Source organism: Neoarius graeffei, chromosome 8, assembly GCF_027579695.1.
Source record: "Neoarius graeffei isolate fNeoGra1 chromosome 8, fNeoGra1.pri, whole genome shotgun sequence".
Taxonomy (NCBI): Eukaryota; Metazoa; Chordata; class Actinopteri; order Siluriformes; family Ariidae; genus Neoarius; species Neoarius graeffei.
The window spans coordinates 93,985,804-94,011,255 of NC_083576.1; the positions used below are offsets into that span (position 1 = coordinate 93,985,804).

The 25,452-nt window shown below is 41.1% G+C and overlaps 2 protein-coding genes across 3 annotated transcripts; one reads left to right on the forward strand and one right to left on the reverse strand.

Moving 5' to 3' along the window:
- Nucleotides 1-728: 728 nt before the first annotated feature.
- Nucleotides 729-11,885, reverse strand: wu:fa25f02 (uncharacterized). Of its 2 annotated transcripts, XM_060928537.1 has the most exons (5): nucleotides 11,574-11,885; nucleotides 10,869-10,906; nucleotides 7,146-7,336; nucleotides 3,770-3,880; nucleotides 729-2,949 (listed from the first exon to the last, which is right to left on the reverse strand). In XM_060928537.1, the coding sequence occupies exons 3-5, from the start codon at nucleotides 7,273-7,275 to the stop codon at nucleotides 2,018-2,020; spliced, it is 1,173 nt and encodes a 390-aa protein (XP_060784520.1). In that variant the 5' UTR covers nucleotides 7,276-7,336; nucleotides 10,869-10,906; nucleotides 11,574-11,885; the 3' UTR covers nucleotides 729-2,017. The 2 variants fall into 2 exon arrangements, with proteins under 2 accessions (XP_060784520.1, XP_060784519.1); XM_060928536.1 differs by lacking the exon at nucleotides 10,869-10,906.
- Nucleotides 11,886-14,417: 2,532 nt separating this feature from the next.
- On the forward strand, nucleotides 14,418-22,211 carry ap3s2 (adaptor related protein complex 3 subunit sigma 2). The gene is made up of 6 exons (XM_060928538.1): nucleotides 14,418-14,575; nucleotides 14,750-14,841; nucleotides 17,818-17,929; nucleotides 18,146-18,217; nucleotides 19,308-19,415; nucleotides 21,599-22,211. Exons 1-6 carry the CDS (start codon nucleotides 14,507-14,509, stop codon nucleotides 21,707-21,709), a joined length of 564 nt encoding a protein of 187 aa, XP_060784521.1. The 5' UTR covers nucleotides 14,418-14,506; the 3' UTR covers nucleotides 21,710-22,211.
- The last annotated feature ends 3,241 nt before the right edge of the window (nucleotides 22,212-25,452 follow it).

The following is a 25,452-nucleotide window of genomic DNA, read 5'->3' on the forward strand; positions in this document are numbered from 1 at the left end:
GCTTGATCCATCCTGGTGTCCTGTGTCTGGTCGGAGTTTTATCGCACCGCTCCTGTGAAGGACGGCCCCATGAGGACAGTTGAGGGTTATACCTGTTAAAACTGTTAATATTATAGTCAGGCTGTCTGTTGTTGCCCAAATGAGGATGGGTTCCCTTTTGAGTCTGGTTCCTCTCGAGGTTTCTTCCTCATGTCGTCTGAGGGAGTTTTTCCTTGCCACCGTCGCCACAGGCATCATCATTGGGGATAGATTAGGGATAAAATTAGCTCATGTTTTAAGTCGTTCAAATTCTGTAAAGCTGCTTCGCGACAATGTTTATTGTTAAAAGCGCTGTACAAATAAACTTGATTTGATTTGAAATAAGAGCTGAACCAGGAGAGGGCCGTTCCCTTAACTCCCACAACATAAATACAGGTCACAGATTATTTATAATTCACTGTTTTCAGTTTTAATTCCAACTCAACACACTGTCCCAACTGTTACTGACTTGAGGTTGTAAAAGTTGCTATTAACAGAATTTTTTTGTTTTCAAGTAATTTTTGTATAAATGTACATTTTTTACAAATCAGTGTGTGTGCAGCGATGCCAGCTCAACATGTGACCCAGTAAATGGAACAGATTTAACTACATATAAAATAATTTAAGCAGATTTTCTGTGCTGTAAAATCTCAGACATACCGTGTATGAATCCTGCTTTTATTTAAATCAGTGAAAGATAAAACACACAATTCATTTGTTCTGTTTATTCCTTATATATTTTTTTCAAAGTAAACAATCATTTTCAAAAGTGCATTATTACATTATGGGATTTTTATTGGCACAAACAAACTTCGCCTGCATCCTGCGTTCGGTCCTGTTCAACTCTGCAGTAAAAAAAAAAGTAAAGAAAGAATAATAATAAGAGGAGGAATCCGACTTCCCTGGACAGAAAGTGGGCGATGGCTCTACACTTCCATTGGCTTCTCATTAATGTGCTTCAGTGCCTCAGTGGCTGTGATTTGGCATCGTTCCAAATCCGAAGAACAGAAAAACACATCATGAAATAAAGGCATCAATTAATAACGGACTCAAACATCGCAAAAGGCAACTAGTGCAACCTGACTGTTAGTTGCTCATTATACACGGAATATTACTGGAAGACAAAACAAGAAATAAAGAAAACCATCTATATTGCACCATCAGGTCCTTAACATGACGTTACTTCAGAGGATTAAAGACAAGATTTACATCAAAGCCTCATCTGCATAGAGAAAAAAAAAATACAATAAAAAAAAAAAGCCGTACATTTGCTGAAACGGTCCAGAATTTATTCCACTTTTGCAAACACTAAATATTAAACCTGCACATTTTTAATCTCGGTGAATTTTGAGGACTGAAGCAGACGTTTGTCTTTAAATCAAATCTTTCCTCAGCGTATCTGTTCATCTGGGCTCATCCCTGAGCTCGCGTCTCTCACTTCCACTGAGTCGTTTTCTCCGTTCCATTTTAATGCAGTGTTAAAAAGACACAAAATGCAAACTTGCTAGTTTATTTCACTTCTTTCTTTCGGTGCTTATTTTGTCATTTTTCATTCTGCTTTTTTTCTTCTTATTCCACTTGTGTGTCTCCTTTCTTCCCCTCAATTTTGCTTCCTGTTTTTATTCATACTGTCTGTCAGATTGGATTGTGGCTTATTTTATTTATTTTGGGTAACTTTTAAAATTTCCTTTCGCACTTTGTGTCTTTTCTGCATTGATAATTTATTGTTTCTGCCTAATTTTGAGTCTTTTTTCTTTCCACTTTTAAAAGTAGTTTTTGTTCCTGCTGTAATTCCGTGTCATTCTGCTCACCACTTTCCCTTCGTGTTACTTTTCTTTAGGTCACGTCTCCAACTCGTCATGTCAGTTTTAAAGATGAACGTTACTCTGATTTGATCTACTTCAGTCCTCTAAATCACAGCTCCCTTTAAAATGGACACTGATTACACTCTAGGTGGGGGAGGGGGTTGAAATGTCTTATTGCGAGGTACACAGGAGAGTCAGAGCCCTGAGTCAGAGTACATGCCATTGATGAGATAGTCCATCTGTGTGTAGCCCCTCCTCTTATAGCTCTCGTAGGCGTGTCTGAGGAAGAGGACGACCGTGACGAAGAAGAAGAGCAGGCCAAAGATCAGCACGGCGATCAGCGAGCTGGTGCTCAGCATGCTCCTCCTCAGCTCTCCTCCAGGTGTTTCTGCTATGGCTTTGTCCTGATTGGAGGTAACATGCAGGACCTTTGAGGCTGTTGTGGAATGATTGTGCCCTGGTGCAGGGGTGGAGGGAGTGACCGAGGGCAAAAATGGAGGAGCAGGGGATGGAGGTGGTGTTGGTGTAGATGTTGGTTGTGTCTGGGTGGTGGAAGGAGGTGGGGTAACTTTATTGGTGGTGGTGGTTGATGTGGTGGTGGTTGATGTGGTAACTGTGGTGGTGGTGGTGGTGGTGGTGTTGGTATGAAGTGCAGGTTTGACTGAGGTGGTGCTGGTTGTCACTGTTGTTGTTTCTTGGCCAGTTTTGTTCACTTCATTTCCCTTTTGAACTTTGGGAAAAATCACTGAAAAGTTTCCTCCCTTTGCAGATTCTACAGGAACCGGTGGTGAGGTTGGTGCAGGGGTAGAAGGGCTGACTGGGGGCTGCCCCTGGTGTTCATTCTGTGAGGAATTGTTTCGGACCTGCCCCTGGTCTCCATCCTGAGAAGACCTGTTGATGTTGCTGCTAAAACCAGAGTGTGATGTGTTACTACTGAACACTGAACGCTGCTGTGCTTCAGGGCCGGGCAGCGGGACAGGGCGGGGTGACGGGATAGCGGAGGCAGGCAGGGCGGTAGGAGGGGCAGTTAGTGACGGAGAAACAGGGCTTTTTGGAGATGGTGAAGGGAGCTGGAGAGGATCTGCGCCGGTGTTCTGACTCGGTTCTTCAGTTTGAGTTTTATTTCCTAAGAGATGAAACCAATCAGTGATCATTAAACTTGCACACAAGTTAAAAACTATACACTTCGACATATACACCAGCGCTAGTGAATTCTGGATTCTGATTGGTCAGAAAGTGTTGTTTATTTTCCTGAAGTGTTATACTCTTTACATGCCATTATAAATTCATGCAAGAACTTAGTCGTTTAAAAAACAAACAAACAAACCAAAACCCACAACACAGTTCCAACAGGAACCAATGGAACTCAGGGTTCTGGTACATTTTAGACCTACTGTGCATTTTGGAAGGGTTGCCATGGCAACAGTAATGTATTACCATACTGGTGTTAAGGGCAGTGCTCAGATTAACACTGTTCCCAACGTCTGGGTAACGAGGATGAAAGTAAAAAGTACTGATGATTAAAATTTCAACAACAAAAACATAAAAATGTAATTAAATTGTGAATTCAATCGATTATTAAGAATATGACGTAATGAAAACACACAAGGATGTTGCTCACAGACTAAACATGTTACACTTTCACCATCATGAGAAACGTAGTGTGTGTTGTGCAAGACGGTTTCGTAACCAGAGCTGCTAGCCCCGCCCCCTGAACAGGTAAACAGTAAACACAGTCTCAGTACTGGATTGGTGGTTGGTGCTGAAAGTTCCAGTACTGCAGTGGGAAAACATCATTAACATAACAGAAGTGTGAGTGAACCTGAGCCGGCGCTGCAACAACAACACAGTAATCACAGTTACACTTCCTGAAACACGAGCAGAGGATGAAGAACAGCTGAGTGGGCGTGTTTATGAAACCGATGGTGTCTGATTACGGAACGTACCCAGGTCTGATATGTAGCGTTCACACGATTCATTACTCTCACAGTGCAGGAGAAAGCACAGGGACGTTTGATCTGAGAAGAACGCTCGCGTACAGGACGTGGAATTTGGACCTGAGAGAGAGAGAGAGAAGGGGAGAAAAAAAAAAAATCAGTACATAAAGTCATTTCCAGCTCTTAAACCCTGCACTGTGGGTGATCACACTCCGGATTAAAACAAGAAGAATCCCCCCCACATGATGGCTCATATTCCTTACAAATATGCATTGTTTTTTTTTTTTTTTAGAAAAAGTGAAATATTTCACAACACAAATAAGCCTTTGTCTAATTAAATGTGTATATTTGCATGCATAATAAAATTAAAAAAATCCTAGTCTTTTGATGTTCAGGGTTTCCTCAGGAAGACAACCAAAGACTCTATAAAACTTCTAGATTTTACCTTTTAAAAATAAATAAATAAATTTAAAGAATATCAGTAATCTGAAAATACATACACACATTTGCATCCATACATGTATTAATATAGAGTTGAACTGTAAAACTCCATTTCAATTCCACTTTAATCACGGCTTTAAACCTCGCATCGCTTTTCTCATCTTCAGGAGGTTTAAAGGGTTAAAGGTTGAGCTTCGGGTTCTCTGGGTCTCGGGCACTGATCAATCCATCTCTCTCTCTCTCTCCTCACATCTGCCTCCCTCTCTTTCGCTCAGACACACATTCGTTATGCTAAACACTACAAAATACAATGCGCGCGCGTGTGTGTGTGTGTGTAGTGTGCGCCAGAGTGCACTATGATGTGTGTATTTATAGCTTAAATTCCAAACATTTCAGACTTCCAGATGGACACTGCTTTGTGTGTGTGTGTGTGTGTGTGTGTGTGTGTGAGAGAGAGAAGACTCTCTCAATCCTGTGGTTCTCCTAAGGTCAAGTGTGCTGCTTACACCCCCCCAATCTCACACACACACACACACACACACACACACACTGCCAAGACGATGTGTGTGGCCCAAATTATATAAAATAAACAAACACACGCTGCTGGTAATGTTAATTAGAAAAAGAGGTTCTCCTAACAAAGCCTAGCAGCAACTGACCCAAACACACACACACACACACCCCTTTCATCTTAAATCTGAACCACATGTTGGCACTCGAAGCTTTAAAAAAAAAAAAAAAATTCTTTACTGGAGTTTTTCTGAACATCTGATATTCCACACAAGTATTTAACTCCATTTCATCTCTCTCTCCCTCCCTCTCTCACACGCCAAACACATCCAACTAACTAAATAAATAAAATTTATATTAGAGACGCACGCAACACATTTTTAACATGACTAAAGCTAAAGTGTGATTTATAAAGGGGTCATGTGAAGTTAAACACTTCACCATTCTGTCAGAAGTTTACATACAGGGACGTGAACCTGATGGGAATATCGGACTTTCAGTCATTTCACTGAACTGTTCTTTTTCTGTAGCAGAGTGAATACAACAAATGTTTAACAGAAAAACTTGATTGAGTAGAAAAAGGGTTTGACTGATGCTCATTAGATTGACCAACACACAGTACAGAGAGAAAGTCCCAGGAGCTCAGTGCAGATCTGAGAATCAGAGATTTACACTCAGGAACATCTCGAAGTCATTTCTAAACAACTGCAGAATCCAACATCATCAGTGTAAGTTATTGGGAGATGAAGCCACTTTACTGGAAGACGAAACTGGTTCCGCTGGTCAGAAACAACTCAGGAACCACCAAGGCACAGACCTGCCATGAACTGGAAGCTTCGGGAACACTGACTACAGTCCAGAGCAGTAGTGGGGATACAGTAGTGGGGATACAGTAGTGGGGATACAGTAGTGGGGATACAGTAGTGGGGATACAGTAGTGGGGATACAGTAGTGGGGATACAGTAGTGGGGATACAGTAGTGGGGATATAGTAGTGTGGATGGCTGTGCCAGGCGAGTAATCTCTACTACACAATGAGGCCTGCTGGTGGTCATATTTGTCTGGGTCATACAATTCTATGTGATATAGCTGACCCAACCCCGGCCCCCCATCACAGTCAGGAACGACAATGTGGCCCCCAGAGAAAAAAGTTTGGTGACCCCTGGTCCAGAGAGTTTTACATCACCATGGACTGACAGGCTGCTGTTCAAGAAAGAAGCTCCTGCTCCAAAAGCCACACCTTCAAACTCCAATAAAGTTTACAACTGATCACATGGAGAAAGAAAAACATTCTAGAGGAAAGATTTATGGTCAGATGAGAGAAAGACGGAGTTGTTTGGCCACAATGACCAGAAATACAGAGGATCACTGTTCTAACTGTGAAGCATGGTGGTGGCGGCATCAGGCTCTGGGGCTGTTCTGCTGCCAGGGAAACTGATGCACTGCACAAAGTGGATGAAGTCATGATAAAGGAGAACTAAAGGCTGAAGTATACGTCAGCAGATGCAGTTCAGACACGGTGTGAAACTGAGCGTGGTCAGTTGGTGAAGTGCAAAATACAGAAGAAGAAAGTTTTAAAACGAGTTTAGAACATTTTTCTTCCTCTTAGCTTATTCTTCTTCTTCCAACATCAGCAATGAACATGAAGGAACCTGTTGTTCTCTCAAGTTGCAAACTACCACCCATGCCTTCTGTGTCCTTGCTTTGATCTTATTCGGGGGATTGTCTTCCAGACCACGCCCTCTGCTGCTCCTGGAAGGTGAAGCAAGTATTCAATAGGCGGAGTGCACATCTGCGTCTGTGGAAACATACTTGAGCCTGACTTCAGAATTCTTCAGCAGAACCTCAGACCCAGTTGTGTGTTCCAGCAGGACAACGACCTCAAACACATCAGAGCTGGTTGTGGAGGATAAAGCAGGAGAACATTCAGCCTAAAAACAACTCCTGAGCTCAACCCTGTCCAAAATATGTGGACTGTGTTTAAAAGTTGGGTCTGTTCCAGAAAACACACACATTTAATTAAACTCCACCTGTTCTGCTGAGGACAGAAGAGAAATATCCAACCGGAGCTCTGCAGAAGCTCGCTGATGGTGATCAGGAGCGTCTGGTGAAGGAGAAACTCACTCAGGGAGATTTAACTCAATATCAGGTGGCTCTCTGTATAATTTTGACTGTGTGTTGATTTTAGAACCAAAACAAATTAAAACTTGTGCACTAAAGAAATCAGTGAAAGCATCACACTCAGCATCACACTCACCATCACACTCACCATCACACTCACCATCACACTCACCATCACACTCACCATCACACTCACCTCCCTGTGTGTAAACTTCTGACGGAACTGTGTGTGTTTATTACCAGCTGTTTATGACAGTTACACACTGGTGGAAAAAAGTGCACAAAGAACACACACACACACACACTAAACTCACACTTTGACAAATCGCAGTCTGCAGGGTCGGATGTTAATGAAGTGGCTACGACGTTCACTGTGTTGTTGCTGTCACACACACACACGCACACACAGCACAGGACGACCAGGACAACATGGTGGACGTTCATGATCACGAGGATGATGATGGAGCAGTCAATCAGAGGAAGTCACCATCACACGCCCTGAAACCTGCAGGATGGACAAATGGAGACACACCCACACCCACTTTTACTTCAAAGCATTTCTCCACAAGGAAACTCTTTACATCGTGTCATATCAAGTTAATGTTCTGAGCAACAGCACCCTCTAGTGGTGGACAGTGGGGAAAACAACACTGAGCTCTGGACTCTGATTGGTCAGAAGGTGGTGACGACTTCTCTAACAGCAGCTCTGAAGCCAGTATCTCACTGGGCTGCGACAAGTTGGAGACACAACGATTGTGATAAAATATGAGAGGTAGCGACAATTTTCACTCGGAATCACACCGAATTGATATTCGCATATTTTACTGCAATTGTTGTCTCCAACTAGTCGCAGCCCAGTGAGATACGACTCCAATGTAGTGCAGCTGCACATCACAGGGTTACATTAACTCATCGTTTCTATAGTAACTTCTACTGCAACACACACACACACACACACACACACACACACACACACACAATAACTACACAACACACACTACTACACAACAACTACACACAAAAACACTACACAATACTACACAATAACTACACACACGACTACAACACACTACTACACAATAACTACACACAAACACTACACAACTACACACACTACTACACAATAACTACACACAAAAACACTACACAACTACACACACTACTACACAATAACTACACACAAACACTACACAACTACACACACAACTACACACTACTACAACACACTACTACACAATAACTACACACACTACTACAACACACTACTACACAATAACTATGCATAAAAACACTACACAATAACTACACACACCACTACACAATAACTATGCACAAAAACACTACACACACCACTACACAATAACTACACACACTACTACACAATAACTACACACAAACACTACACACACTGCTACACAATACACACTACACAATAACTACACACAAACACTACACAACTACACACTACAACACACCACTACACAATAACTACACACACTACTAATACATACACTACACAATAACTACAGACACTACTACACAATAACTACACAAACACTGCACAATAACTACACACAAACTACACAATAACTACACACTACTAATACATACACACTACACACACTACTACAACACTACTACACAATAACTACACACACCACTACGCATAAAAACACTACACAATAACTACACACACCACTACACAATAACTATGCATAAAAACACTACACACACCACTACACAATAACTACACACACTACTACACAATAACTACACACAAACACTACACACTGCTACACAATAACTACACACTACTACACAATAACTACACACAAACACTACACACACTGCTACACACTACCACACAATAACTACACACAAACACTACACAACTACACACTACAACACACCACTACACAATAACTACACACACTACTAATACATACACTACACAATAACTACAGACACTACTACACAATAACTACACACAAACTACACAATAACTACACACACTACTAATACATACACACTACACACACTACTACACAATAACTACACACAGTAGTAATACATACACACTACACAATAACTATACACCACTACACAATAACTACACACAAACACGACACAATAACTACACACACTACTACAACACACCACTACAAAATAAGTACACACACTACTACACTAACTACTACACTACTACACAATAACACATACTACTACACAATAACTACACACAAACACTACACAATAACTACACAAACTACTACACACACTACTACAACACACCACTACACAATAACTACACACACTACTACACAATAACTACAAACACTACACAATAACTACACACAAACACTACACAATAACTACACACAAACACTACACAATAACTACACACAAACACTACACAATAACTACTACACTACTACACAACTACTACACAATAACTACACAAACTACTACACAATACACAAACTACTACACAATAACTACAACACTACGACACTAACTACTACACAATAACTACTCACACTACTACACAATTACCCACTATTACACAATAACTACTACACAATAATTACACTAGTACACAATAACTACACAATGACTACTACACAATACTACACCATAACTACAACACAATAACTATTACACTACTACACTAACTACTACACAACTACTACACAAGTACACAATAACTACTACACAGTACTACAACACACTAACTACTACACCATAACTACAACACTAACTATTACACTACTACACAACAACTACACAATAACTACTACACTACTAATACTACACTAACTACTACTACACAATACTACACAATAACTACTACACAATACTACACAATAACTACTAAATAACTACTACACACTAATACACACAATAACTACACACACTAATACACACAATAACTACACACACTAATACACACAATAACTACACACACAATAACTACACACACTAATACACACAATAACTACACACACTAATACACACAATAACTACACACTAACTACACACAACAACTACACACAACTACACACAATAACTACACAACACACACAATAACTACACAACACACACAATAACTACACAACACACACTAACTACACACACTAACTACACACACTAACTACACACACTAACTACACACACTACACACAACAACTACACACACTACACACAACAACTACACACACTACACACAACAACTACACACACAATAACTACACTACACACACAATAACTACACAACACACACAATAACTACACACTACACACAATAACTACACACCACACACAATAGCTACATACCACACACAATAACTACACACACTACACACAATAACTACACACTACACACAATAACTACACACACCACACAATAACTACACACACTACACACAATAACTACACACACTACACACAATAACTACACACACTACACACAATAACTACACACACTACACACAATAACTACACACACTACACACAATAACTACTCACACCACACAATAACTACTCACACTACACACAATAACTACACACACTACACACAATAAGTACACACACTACACACAATAACTACTACACACTACTAATACATACACACTAAACAATAACTACACAATTAATACACAACTACACAATACAATATTGACACTTTCAGTGAACTTTGTTGTCTGTTCAGTTCTCAGTGCCTTGTCAGTCTATTATTATTATTATTATTATTATTATTAGTGATAAATCTGTTGATGTGAAGCTGCACGTGAGTGTCACTGTGAATAAAACACATTGACTTTGTTTCACATTAAAAGCTGCACATTTCACACTGATTCTCCTGAAACTTCTGAAATAAAGAGAGTCTGAGCTGATGCTCGAGCTGATGCTCACGCGCGCTCTACTTCAGATCTTTGAGAAAAAATCAGTCGAGAGAGCGGACTAATGTGAGCTGAGGGGAAGGGGCGGGGCTTCCAGGGGTCAGTTCCTATTAGCGAGTGTGAAACCTGTCCACACACCTGTCAATCACCATCACCACTTCCTGCTCGTTCACCTGCTGAGGGAAACCATAAAGGCCGTAACAATGTTACCATGGATACACAGTGCTTACGGAATATTCATGAAATGGGCGGGGCATATGCAAATACCTTACAGGATTTTAAATTCCATGAGATTGTGTCATTGATTATAAACCAATTAACACTTTATCCGTATTTAATATAAAAACAGCAGAATTTCTTACAGCTGTAACATCACATCCATGTTAATTAGATATATATTAATATTCATGAAACAGGAGATTAATTAACTGTGCAAGCAAACTGTATTAATGGGGATTAAGGACAAATCTTTTAAAAATCAGGGAATGTATAAACACATCCTTTATTGTAAGACACAGGACATTTTCTTCAGTGTTTTTTTCTTCTGCATTTCCTGTTTTTTTTTATTAATTATTATTACTTTTTTTTATATATATTTGTACATCCTGTGTAGCACTGAGGGAAGAATTAAATGTAATACGTTCTGTATTATCATTATTCATTATCTAGAAGAAATGTGCTGATGTAATTCTTTCTTAAACTCATTTGTTAAACAGAAAGCGACATGAAATTCAAACAAAGAAACGAATAAAGGAAGAGTCACCAAAGTCGAAAGAAAATTTTTAATTAGTATTAGAATAAGTAAAAAAAAGAAATGGGAAAAGTGAATTTTGATGATCTTACCAGAATAAAAATCTCTCTTTGGCTTCATGCAAATATCACAGCTAGCTTTAACTATACTGCGACTCCGTTAGCTAATGCTAATGCTAACCTCAAATACTGCAGTTTTGTTGCGGAAAAACAGCGTTATTTATGAATCTGTATTGTTTCTGAGAGATCCTGAGCCCGTCCTCCTGCCCGCTGTGTACACCATGCTCACGGACCGGAACCTCAGGGTCACCAAAACTAAACTAATCTAAACTAGACTAATCTAAACTAAACTCCGCGCCGCCGAGCTAACTGCGCCCTCACACCCCAACCAACCAACCAACCACAGCTCAAGCGCCACAGCAGGCCGACCAATGAGCCGATTCCTCACAGAGTCGACTCTCTGCACAGAGATACTGGGGGAAATGGAGTCGACTCCGAAGCAGGATAGAAATATAAAGCGACAATATAAAGATCAAACAGTTCCGAGGCAGAAATTCTACTGATTCTGTCTGATAAATGATTCTGTTTACACCACAAACATCAGCAGTCTGACAGTTTAATATTTATTAAAGTATTTTCTTTTTCGTATTTTGTAAATCGACTCTCAGAATTGATTCTCGATACCACGAATCTGAATCAGATTCTTCAAGTTCCGGATACAAAACGAACATTACCGGATACGAACCGGAAACTGCTGCTTATTGTCAGAATAAAAGTCATTTCATGCAGACGGAAATCCGCCATGCTGTTTGTACACGAACAAGCAAACAGTTCACAGTAATGACTTGTTATTTTTATTGTTATTTGTATATTATGGGTTGTTGGGATCATCATGGGAAGAAGCCACTACTGTGTGATAAACTGCATCACAAAATACACTAAATATATTTCCTTTTATCGGTGTAGGACCCAGTCGTTTATAACCCCTGTACGACAAGATTGAGTGGAATAACTCTCCACATTCACTGGATTTTGAGAAATAAAGCATTTTTATTTTTATTTTTTTTCAAAGTTGATAAATAAAAACTTTATACAAAATTATTTTTGCTTAGAATATAAACAAACCAGCGAAATGATGAGCAATTTGTGAAAAATGCGATAATAATAATTCTTGAAAAAAAGATACATTCTTACCATCAAATACTTTTATTCCATATTTTGTTGATTTTTTTGTGTTTTGTTTTTGAGTAGAGTTTTTATTTCGTCCTCGGTTGGTTCCGTAACACACTCCACCATTTTGTCTTTCTTTACTCATGGTATCCTAGTAGTAGAGTAGCCAATCAGAGTGCACGATTGCTCATATCCAGTGAATGTGGAGAGAATATAGCTATATAAAATGACACGCCATACCATCCGAGCTCCATCCAGGACATGGAGAACCAAAACCGTGACATCAATCTCTATCTGTCACTCGTGAGGAAATTGATTAATTGTTTTGATAAATTTGGGGACTTTTTGTTTGTGAATGTGTCAAAATAATCAAAAGAAAATCACACATTGGCTTGAAGATATGAAGTTTATCTTTTTGTGTTGAAAAACTTGCATTTTTTATATGAAATCCATCGCAGATCTGAGCGACATATTTCCCGATATTTCACTCCAATGACATCACTCCCAGTGTTTTCCGGCTGACTAGATGTGCGTTGTCAAAATGGTGAACCGGTTCAAAATCAAAATTCTTTTCATTAACTTGCAAATGTTTTTTGTGGATGTGTCCACATAGCATAAAGAATATTGCACAGTGGCACTGCTGCCTCACAGCAAGTAAGTTCTGGGTTCAAACCTCATGGCTGATGGAGGCCTTCCTTTGTGGAGTTTGCTTGTTCTCCCTGTGTCTGCATGGGTTTCCTCTGGGTGCCCCCAGAAATTAATGTATTATATATACAACATATATAACATTATGACCACTGGTAAGTAAAGTGAATAACATTAATTATCTCATTACAGTGGCACCTGTCAGTGGGTGGGGTTTATTAGGCAGCAGGAGAACAGTCAGTTCTTGAAGTTGATGTGTTGGAAGCAGGAAAAATGGGTGAGTGTAAAGACCTGTGTGACTTTGACAAAGGCCAAATAGTGACGGTGAGATGACTGGGTCTGAGCATCTCCAAAATGGCCCATCCTGTGGGGTGTTCTCTGTACGCAGTGGTTAGTACCAAACAAAAGTGGTCCAAGGAGGGACAACTGGTGAACCAGCGGCAGGGTCATGGGTGTCGAAGGCTCACTGATTTGCATGGGGCATGAAGGGGAGCCCATATGGTCCAATCCCACAGAAGAGCTACTGCAGCACAAACTGCTGAAAAAGTTAATGCTGGCTAAAACAGAAAGGTGTCAACTTTCTGTGGGATTGGACCATATGTTTGATATTGTTGTCACGTAATAAATTGACTGACTTATTTTCTACTTAAAAAAAAATGCTGGGGTGGCACGGTGGTGTAGTGGTTAGCGCTGTCGCCTCACAGCAAGAAGGTCTGGGTTCGAGCCCCGTGGCTGGCGAGGGCCTTTCTGTGTGGAGTTTGCATGTTCTCCCCGTGTCCGCGTGGGTTTCCTCCGGGTGCTCCGGTTTCCCCCACAGTCCAAAGACATGCAGGTTAGGTTAACTGGTGACTCTAAATTGAGCGTAGGTGTGAATGTGAGTGTGAATGGTTGTCTGTGTCTATGTGTCAGCCCTGTGATGACCTGGCGACTTGTCCAGGGTGAACCCCGCCTTTCACCCGTAGTCAGCTGGGATAGGCTCCAGCTTGCCTGCGACCCTGTAGAAGGATAAAGCGGCTAGAGATAATGAGATGAGATGAGATGAGATAATGAGATGAGATGAGAAAAAATGCTCATAATTGTAGCTAGACTGAGAGCTTTTATTTTGATGGGGGTGCTCATGTATGAACAGGAAGTGCTTTTCTCCGATATTGATTTTGTTCTCATAACTGAGAGGCGACAGTAATTTAGTTCAAAACACCGAAAAGGACAGGATGATCAAAGCCATTCTGATTTTTAATAATCATGGCAAACCGAGACTCATCAGGTTTTATCAGCACTTTGTGAGCGAGCTTCATCTTTTATCAGTTAATAACAAAGAGCGCGTGCAGCGGATTCAACATCCGGTTTATTGAGCTGAATCGGTTCAGTAAAGTTCTGAATGGAGCAGTTTCATAATATTTCTGTTCTCAGGTGTTCACTTCACCTGTGTTTATCCCGTGTGTGTGTGTGTTCAGGCAGAAGACATGCAGCAGCAGATCATCAGAGAGACCTTTCACTTGGTGTCAAAGAGAGATGATAACGTCTGCAATTTCCTTGAAGGTGGCAGGTAAACAAACAAACAAACAAAGCTTTAAAAGTTAAAACTGATATAAAATGCTCAATAAAAGATACATAAAGGATTAAAGGGTTGAGGAAGGTAGAGGATTAAACCATGCACCCTATTAGTCAAGCCAAGTTTATTTGTATCGCGCTTTTAACAATAAACGTCCCAAAGCAGCTTTACACAATTTGAATGACTTAAAACATGAGCTAATTTTATCCCTAATCTATCCCCAATGATGAAGCCTGTGGCGACGGTGGCAAGGAAAAACTCCCTCAGACGGCATGAGGAAGAAACCTCGAGAGGAACCAGACTCAAAAGGGAACCCATCCTCATTTGGGCAACAACAGACAGCCTGACTATAATATTAACAGTTTTAACATGAAGTCGGTTTCGCTGATGTTATAAACTCTTCATTGATGGAAACTTGAGTGCAAAACTGTTCATGACAACTGCAGTCCTAAAGTTAGCAAGTCAGCTGTAGTCCTCAGCCATAAAAGCATTACTGTAAGAGTCCAGAGCGTCCTCCAGGTGTGACTTTCACCTGTCCTCATGGGGCCGTCCTCCACAGGAGCGATGTGATGAGACTCCAACCAGACACAGGGCACCAGGATGGATCAGGCAGGTCCGAGGAGCAGAAGAGGTTCAGCATCTCGATATCAGGATTGACATGTAACTCAGAGGGACAGATTTTTTTTTTTTTGGGGGGGGGGGGGGGGGAGAGGGAGAGAAAACACAGGTGGTTAGGTATGCCCAATGTCACCTGAATAAGTAGGAACAGTATACATATTGCACCGAGTACAAGCAGGGACTCCAGCAAAACTAACTATGACAGCATCACTAAAAGGGGAGAGCCAGAAGGTAACACAGGCATGAGGGGCCCCGGGACATAAAGCAGCAGCCACTACACCGTCAACAAACTCGAGTGAGCAAGCGAGTGGGGACTGACAGCATCCATACATCCCAGTTTACCAAAACACTCTGTCTGAGGATCCTCCAGATCTACTCCTTTACCTCATAAACACCATTAACACAAGGCTTGACTAAACAGAGATGTTTTCAGCCGAGACTTAAACACTGAGACTGTGTCTGATTCCCGAACACTACTTGGAAGGCTGTTCCATAACTGTGGGGCTTTGTAAGAAAAGGCTCCGCCCCCTGATGTAGCCTTCACTATACGAGGTACCAGCAGATAGCCTGCACCTTTTGATCTAAGTAGGCGTGGCGGGTCATAGAGGAGCAGAAGTTCACTCAGGTACTGTGGTGCGAGACCATTCAGTGCTTTAAAGGTCAATAGTAGTATTTTATAATCAATATGAAATGTGATTGGGAGCCAATGCAGTGTGGATAAGACAGGGGTGATGGGGTCATATTTTCTAGTTCTAGTTAGGACTCTTGCTGCGGCATTTTGAACTAGCTGGAGCTTGTTTATGCACTTATTGGAACATCCAGACAGTAAGGCATTACAATAATCCAACCTGGAGGGAACGAAAGCATGACCTAGTTTTTCTGCGTCATGTAGTGACATTAAATTTCTTATCTTTGCAATATTTCTGAGATGAAAGAAAGCTATCCGGGTGATGTTATCAATGTGAGTTTCGAATGAAAGACTGGGGTCAATAATCACTCCGAGGTCTTTTACTGCTGCACGTGAAGAAACAGAAAGGCCATCCAGAGTCACTGTGGAATCAGAAAACTTACTTCTAGCTGCATGTGGTCCGAGTACAAGTACTTCAGTCTTGTCAGAGTGAAGCAGAAGGAAGTTAATAAGCATCCAGTGTCTAATGTCCTTCACACATTCCTCAATTCTATTAAGCTGGTGTCTCTCATCAGGTTTTGCAGAAACGTACAACTGTGTGTCATCAGCATAACAGTGGAAACTGAGACTAAAGAGATGGACAGTGGTGTGTGTGTGTGTGTGTGTGTGTGCGCGCGCGTGCGCTCTTCTCTTTCACAGAACTGCACATTAAAGTAATTGTAATATCCTGACAGGTCGTCATTGCAGTCAGTTTGGAAACGTCTTTTTTCATCAGTGCAGTAAATAAAGTGCTGTAGTTTCTCTTCAGGACGTTTCTCAGTTGCGTTATTTCAGTTATTGGTGTAAACTGAGTCGCAGCTCCGCTGCACTGTGGGAAACATGGACCTGTGATAGCTTGTCTTGTTGTTTGTGGGCGTGGCCTGTGCAGTGTTAGTTCCTGTGAGAGATGACGATGGTGGTGGCTGAAGCATAGTCCAGCAGGTGATCTGTTCGAGCTCTGTTCTCAGATGAGATGAACAGAGAGCGCGAACGGGACTCGGTACGTACACTCACCAGAGACACGCGCGATCTCTGCTACTTCCTTCCAAGCTTTTTGTTTCTTCATCATGTCTCTGATTTAATAAGAGCTTGTTTATATGTCAGGAGAAGATGAAAACGTGCTTCTAAATTTTTCTGCCGTTTCTGCAGGAGCTAATTGCAGGTGGTGAAGTCGCGAGCAGGGAACTGAAGAAACATCACACCAGAAAAGTTGTGGTGATGATGAAGAACTCCCAGCTCTGTGACTGTCACCGGCCGCAACGCGACAGAGTGGCTGTTAATGACAGAGTGGGCGGGGCTAGTGATGTGACAATGTAGAGGAAAGCTTACTTTTACGCAAATGATATGCAAAACCATGTCACAACTACCAATAGGAGTGAGGCTGCTGGTGTTTGTATTTTTGTTTCATTTTCCAGATGTTTGCTTCCACATGTTCATCACAGATTTACACAAACTGTTTGTTTGTTCTCATTAGGGACACACCCAGATGTGGTCCGAGTCTGGCACTGGACACAGCGCTGTGCTGCACAGATGTGGTTTATACACAAGTGTTGACTCTGTAGTGAGAAAGCGTGTGATTTGTGGTCATGTGACTAACTGATGACAGGATGAAGAGTTGTGGCGAGTGTGAGGTTTGGTTTTAAATCCTTCCTGGAACATTAACGGTTTGTTTGTGATTATTTCAGTCTGATTGGCGGCTCGGACTACAAGCTGATCTACAGACATTACGCCACACTTTACTTTGTGTTCTGTGTCGATTCGTCTGAAAGTGAGCTCGGCATTCTGGACCTCATCCAGGTAAAAACCACATCGGCATGTGTAAACCACATGCAGCAGGCTCACACACACACACACACACACACACACACACACACACACACACACACACACACACACACACACAGTCTTCAGCTGCTCTGGATTTTATTCACAGTTAAAGATTTAATATTATAGCACTGTGTTTATTAATATCTACATATTTAAGTGTGTGTGTGTGTGTGTGTTACGGTGCAGGTGTTTGTGGAGACTCTGGATAAATGCTTTGAGAATGTGTGTGAACTCGACCTGATCTTCCACATGGACAAAGTGAGTGTGACGTCACTTCCTGCTTGGTGTGTGATCCTCTGATCAGTTGGTCTCTGCTGATCCACACCACAGAGCTCCTCGTCCACACAGCAGCCACAAATATTACACACCTGTTCGAGAGAGCTCTGTGGAGTCGTATTAATGCTTATTAATAAGTGGGAGAGAGAGAGAGAGAGAGACATTTTTGCAGTAAAAACATTTGACTTTTTCAGAAATGAACAATGTGCCACTGACAAGTTATTTGATTTTAATTAACTTTATATATGTGTATATGACAGTTGCCATGGTTACACACGGAGTAACATATAAATTAATCCTCCTTTCTTTATAGTAACGAGTAGATTATTACAAAATTAATGTCTGTAACCTAAATTGTTGATTTAATTTAATTCAAGAAGAGAATTGTTCCTCAATAGAACTGATGTGTAACTTATTATTATTTCATTTATTTTTTATGAAGTAATTATGGTTTGAGTGTTTTATTCAGTAGCTGCTGGTGAACGTCATATCTGTGAGCTGCAGTGATCTACAGTGTTATTAAAGTTATTAAAGTTATTCCAGGAGAATGTCAAGGTTTATCCTGTTAATCTAATACCAGTGGAGCGTTTATAGCTGTCGGTCTAATGGGAAGTGATTTATCAGATGGATTGGCTGACATTCAGGGTAATGTTCTCACACTTCTAATCTTATCAACAATTCAGCTGCGTTCAGGAGCGTTTATGGCGTTTGGGGCGTTTATGGCGTTCAGGAGCGTTTATGGCGTTTGGGGCGTTTATGGCGTTCGGGGCATTGTGGGGCATTTATAGGGGTTTAAGGGTGTTTTGGGGCATTTATAGGCATTTTGGGGCATTTATGGGTGTTCAGGGGAACCACAGTGAGCCCAGGTGCTGTCAGTGATTAATGGGAAGAAGAAGAGAATGTGAGAATTTCCCAAATCTGAGCTTCAGTATTCTAAGGAAAGAAAAAAAAATGCTTTTTAGAAAAAAAATGTAATGGCATTAAAACAGCAGTTTACATTCTTTCTACTTTCTTATCCATCATCTCTGTAGTGCAGTTTGATGATGGTGTGTGTGTGTGTGTGTGTGTGTAGGTGCATTATATCCTGCAGGAGGTGGTGATGGGAGGGATGGTGCTCGAGACCAACATGAATGAAATTGTTGCTCAGGTTGAGCTGCAGAACCGAATGGAGAAATCTGAAGTGAGTGTTTTACTTACTCTCTCTCTCTCACACACAATTTTACACACTGTAAATGATTTTCCAGGGTCAACACCTGTAACCTTTAAACTTCTCTGTAACACGACACCACTGTACAATTCTGAATCCATAAGCATTTTTATTTCCTCACTTATTAAACACTGATGAAGCAAAAAAGTGTGCACGCGTGCGGCTCCATGTGTGTCATGTGTTTTGAGAATAGTGTCAAAGTCAAATCAATTTATTTGTATCACGTTTTAACAATAGACACTGTGATAAAGCAGCTTCACAGAAAAATAAAGATTTTAAACACACAAATTTATCCCTGATGATGAACCCTGAGGTGACGGTGTTGAAGGAAAAACTCCCTCAGACTTTACGAGGAAGAAACCGCGAGAGGAACCAGGCTCTAAAGGGAACCCATCCTCATCTGGGTTATAAGATAACTTTAGGACTGCAGTCACGCTAGCATGGTGATTGTCGTCCTAAACCATCAGAGCATTACTGTAAGAGTCCAGAGCGTCTTCTAAGTGTGACTTTCGACTGTCCGTATGGGGGCCGTCCTCCACAGGAGCGATGTGATGAGACTCCAGCCAGAAGTCGGGCATCAGGATGGATCAGGCAGGTCTGAGGAGCAGGAGAGGTTCAGCATCTTACTGGTACGTCAGGAGTGACGTGTAATTCGACACAGAAAAAGAGAGAGAGAGAGAGAGAGAGAGGTTGTGAGGTTTGCCCAGTGTCACCTAATGGTTAAGAACAGTGTACATTGTGTGCTGAGTGCAAGCAGGGACTCCGGTGAGACTAATTATGACAACCTAACTACATGGGAGAACCAGAAGGTAACACAGTCATGAGCTCTCGCATACTATTCTCTTCTAATGAAGTGCCTTGCCACAGTATGGTAAGACAAATGATGTCGTGCCCCCATCATTTTGTCTCTCTAGACCTCCAGACCTGATACCAAGTGGTGCACAAAAGTGCCACAGACCTGACGGGTATGGAAGTCACCCCACAGTGACAACTGACTCGCTGAGTGATGCCATCCGTTGGCCATTTGAGCGGCTCTTCCACATGCCATCAGATGATGTGCCATTGACCCTGTTGGGTTCATCTGCCACATTGCACCGAAAAGCACCCTGCTGCCAGCGCCTTATTGGTGATGTACTATTGAACCCATAGCTGGAACCCAGGCAGGTGCTACCACTCTGGGTCAGAGCAGATCTGGGAGCGACAGTGATTAAGGGGTAGCTCCACTTTCCCCAACACTCGAGTCCTCCTGGACCTGAGACTCCCCACCGGTTGCAGTTTAAAGTCACACCCAGGACCTAAAACCTGTCCTTTAGTACTCTACTGTCCTGTAGTGAATCCTGGGCTACATGCGCACACCAAGAGAAGAAGGTGAACTCATTTCACTGGGGATTCCCAGCATCTACAGCATTTTGGCTGGGAGGTGTCTACGCTGGTCAGGTCAACTGCACCTTATGGAAGATGGAACAATCTCCAGGGCTCGCTCAGTGGGGCGCCCTCGTCTTTGTTTTGAGGATGTGTGCAAGCAAGATGTGAAGTCATGCAGCATAAATCCTGATTAGCTGGAACCAAATTGCAAATAATCACCTGGACTGGAATGCTAAATCGTTATCGGGAGTGGCCGTGCTGGAGGAACGATGCTCTGCCAGCACTGAGGTTCGCCGAGAAAGAAGGAAAAAACACAGCAACCGCTCCGGTGACATTATCTTCTCCTGGGTCCAAACTGCAGCAGATTGCGATGCCCCTGTACATCTGCACAGCCATCAAAGGGCGTGTCCTGAACATCTCAACCCTCCTCAGTCGAGAAGACAGTGGGACTGACAGTGTCGAGGGGGGAAAAAAATTTAAGCAAAAATGAGGCTTCAGGAAAAAGAGGTTCAGTAACAATTCCATGGTTGAGTTTATTTATTTACAATTTATTAATTAATAATTTCATTACTAATTAATTAGAAAGACTATTGGTTTGGTGAACAGCTTCACAAAATTAGACACATTTTTGTTAAACAATTTCAAGGTCAATTATTATAAAATAAAAAAAAATTGGAAAAATTATTATTCAGGAAATAAAATGGGATTATATATGAGGACCTTTTTTGTATGATTTGAAGAAAAGTTGTGATTGTTTTTAATTATATTTTAAATGTTCTTGTTCCCCTCAGGGTGGACTTTCTGCTGCTCCAGCTCGAGCCGTCTCAGCCGTGAAAAACATGAACCTTCCAGAAATCCCTCGTAACATCAACCTTAAAGTGCCGAGTCTGTCTCCGTTCTGAGACGACCAGAATTCCGTTCATCGTCAACACTGGAATAACGTCCCAGAAACACTGTTCTCTCTTTGGAATGAAGTTGAGACTGAATTATATTTACATTTAGGGGCCAAAGTTCTCCAAATCCCAGAGCATTTCCATTTCCTCACTTAGTAAACACTAACAAAGCTCTGTGTGTGTGTGTGTGTGTGTGTGTGTGTGTGTGTGTGAGAACATGAGATTCAGGATTTGATGATGAGAGAAAAGCCCGCGGTCAGTAACTCATTGGGATCGTTAGGAAATCGTGCTGTTACAAATTTATTTGCAGTTTATTTTGTAATTGAGTAGCAACATTCCGGAAATATATTCAACTGCTAATGAAAAGCTGACGACGTCTCGGTGCGTTTTAACCGAACGCCAAACATCACTCACCAGTCACTCGCTTTATTTATGCTGTGATTTTGTTTATTAAATGCTAATTATTTTTTGTTGATTTTGTTGTTTGTGTTATTAAATTCAGAACACTGTTGTCCTGCTGTGATTTTTTTTCATCTCTTTTTGATGTTTTTTAAACATTGCTGTTTTGAGGGAAGAAAAGAATCCATTTTCAAAACTCCCAGATTATGAACTAAATCCCAGAATAGATCAGATTACTGTTGTGTTTGTGTTGTTTATAAAGAAATGTGTAGTCTTTACGATCAGCTTTCAAAATGTATTTCACATTATTTCCATGAGCGTTCATTTTAATTATTAATGAATATCTGCTTTACTGCGGAATTTGTCACGTATTCATTCTTCACTCACTTTTATTGTAGGAGTGAGAATAATCCAAACAGAGATTTAATTTGTTAAAGGATAAATTTATTCATAGAAAAACAAATCCCTCATCAAGAAAATTATTTTCAACAAAAACGTGCCACTATTATTGGCACCCCTGTGTTTAATGCTCTGTACACCCTCCCTTTGTCAGTGAAAGTTTCTCAGTAGGAGTCTCTCCTCTAACATTCTGTAAGGTTGGAGATCCAGAGCGGGGCATTGAGCCCATTCCTCTTTACACAGTCTCTCCAGATCATCCAGGGTCCTCGACCCTCTCTTGTGCTCTCTCTCTCCTCTTCAGCTCCGCCCACAGGGTTCCACTGGGGTTCAGCTCAGGGGACTGAGATGTTCAGGGCAGAAGCTCGATTCTGTGATTCTCAGTGAACCATTTTAGTGTTGATTTGGACAGACGCTTCAGATCATCGTCCTGCTGGAAGATCCAACGACGACCCGGTTTTAGTTTCCTGACAGAGGAGCCAGATTCTGATTTAAAATGTCCTGGTGTTTCATGGAGTCCATGATGTCATGGACCCTAACAAGGTTTCAGGGCCTTTGGAGGAAAAACAGCCCCAAAACATCACAGAACCTCCACCATATTTTACAGTTGGGATCTTTTCATTACAGCCATCCTTCTTTTTACTCCAAACTCACCGCGAGTGTTTTTTTTTTTTTTTTGCCAAAAAGCTCCATTTTTGTTCCATCAGACCAGAGAACACGGTTCCAGTCAAAAGTTGTCATAGTGTTTCACAAATTTTAAGTGTTTGCATTTGTGGTTAACTGACAGAAGAGGATTTTTTCTGGAACCTTCCAAATAATCTGTTGGCATGGAGGTGGAGTCTGATGGGGGTTTTGGAAACTCGGAAACCCCAAGATTTTACTTGTTCTTGTAATTCACCAACAGTGACCCTTGGGGATTTTTTTTTCCTCTCTTATCCTCCTCACTGTCCGTGGGGTAAAATAAACTCGGCTCCTCTTCCAGGTGAGTGTGGAACAGTTCCAGTTGGTGTCCACTTTTTTTATTTTTGCCCTAACAGTAGAAATGGATATTTTCAGGTGAGTTTTTTTATCCCCATTCCCTGACATGAAGGTCAACACACTTCAACTCGAACCATCAACAGGAAATAAAGCACCACTTCTGCACTTTTAACAGACAGTATTAGTTTTATTGTTATTAAATTATTATTTAACTATAGTATGAACAAAGCAAATTCACATGACAAAAAAACAAAAGAATAATAAAAAAAAACAAACATCACGGTTTACAGACAGAGCAAAAATGAAAATTGACACACAGAGACGTGTACAGCAGTAGGACTGAGTCAGTCTTCACCATTAATAAACATCAGTAAAGGATCCCAGATCTTATTGAAAAGTCTATCATTGTATCTAATTTTTTCAAGATGCAAAACATTCCCCATTTCCCTCAGCCACATCTCATAAGTTGGTGCAGAGTCACTTGTCCACATACGCAGTATGATTTTTCTTGCCACAACCATTCCCACAGATACAGCTTGAGCCTCATAAGCGTTAGACAAAGGTAAAGCACCCATCCCACATAAGACAGCTACAAGAGGACTTGGGGACCAAGTCTTCCTATAGGCCCTAGAGTAGCAATGAAAAATATCAGTCCGGTAAGAGGACAACTTGGTGCAAGACCAGAAGATGTGGGCAAGTGTCCCCTCAGCAATCTTACACCTGTTACAAAGAGGTGATGTTGTTGGGGCAAACCTGTGAATCTTCGTCTTACGATAATATAGACGGTGTATGGTGTTAAACTGTATGAGGTTATGTCTAGTGTTAACTGAACAATCATTTACATTAGCCAGACCCTGGTCCCGGAACACCTCACTTATTTCTTCACTGAATTCCAGGGCCCAGGCCTGTCTATGGGCAGAGGTATCTGTTTGTGATCGTGCAAGCAAGGCTTTATAAAAGTAAGATACAGACCCTCGACTGAGAGGGTTAAATTTGTTGATGATGTCAAGGGTTTCATAGCGGGAGATATTCTGATAGTTGGGTGTGTGCTTTCTTGTGAATTCACGTATTTGAAAATATCTGAAGAGATTTGACATAGGAATACTGTATAAACTCTGAAGTTGGGCAAAAGAGGCAAATGTACCATCAACATATCGGGCGTTCAAATCATTAATACCCCTCTGTTGCCACATTAAAAACACAGAGTCACTCAGACCAGGGGAAAAGGCATGATTTTTGCATATTGGGCTATCCAAATAAGTGCAAGGTGCTTTTATGTATCGCCTAATGTGGGGCCATATTTTCAGAGTATTACCTATGACAGTGCTACCACTGTATGATCCCTTACTAGCTTTAGTGGGACTATTTAGCAGGGCTGAGAGTGAAGTATTTTTGCACAGAGCCTGCTCCATTGCTAATCAAGCTGGGCAAGCACAAGAGTCAGCTACAGGCCCTTTCTTCCACCAGGAAATGATGGTTAACTGTGTAGCCCAGTGGTAAAGTTTAAAGAATGGGAGACTAAAACCTCCATTCATCTTTGGTTTACATAAATGCTTTTTGGCTATGCGCACGGTTTTGTAGTACCAAAGGAAAGGAATAATTATTTTGTCTAACTGCTTGAAAAACGACTGAGGAATGAAAAATGGAATACCTTGAAAAACAAAGAGAAATTGTGGCAGTACCACCAATTTGATTGCATTGATCCTCCCAACCAAAGAGATTGGGAGGGTTTTCCAAAAATCTATATTCTTCTTGAGTTTATCAATCAGTTTCTGCCAGTTTAGTTTTAACACATCATCAGGATTTTTGGTCACAGTTATTCCAAGATATGTAAAGGAGTCATAAGCCTTCTTGAAGGGTATGCTTTGAAAGAACTGTTTGTTATAAGTTTTTGAGATAGGCATAACTTCACTTTTCTCCAAATTTATAGTGAATCCAGAAAGATAGCCAAACCTTTCAATCAACTTCAAAAGGGATGG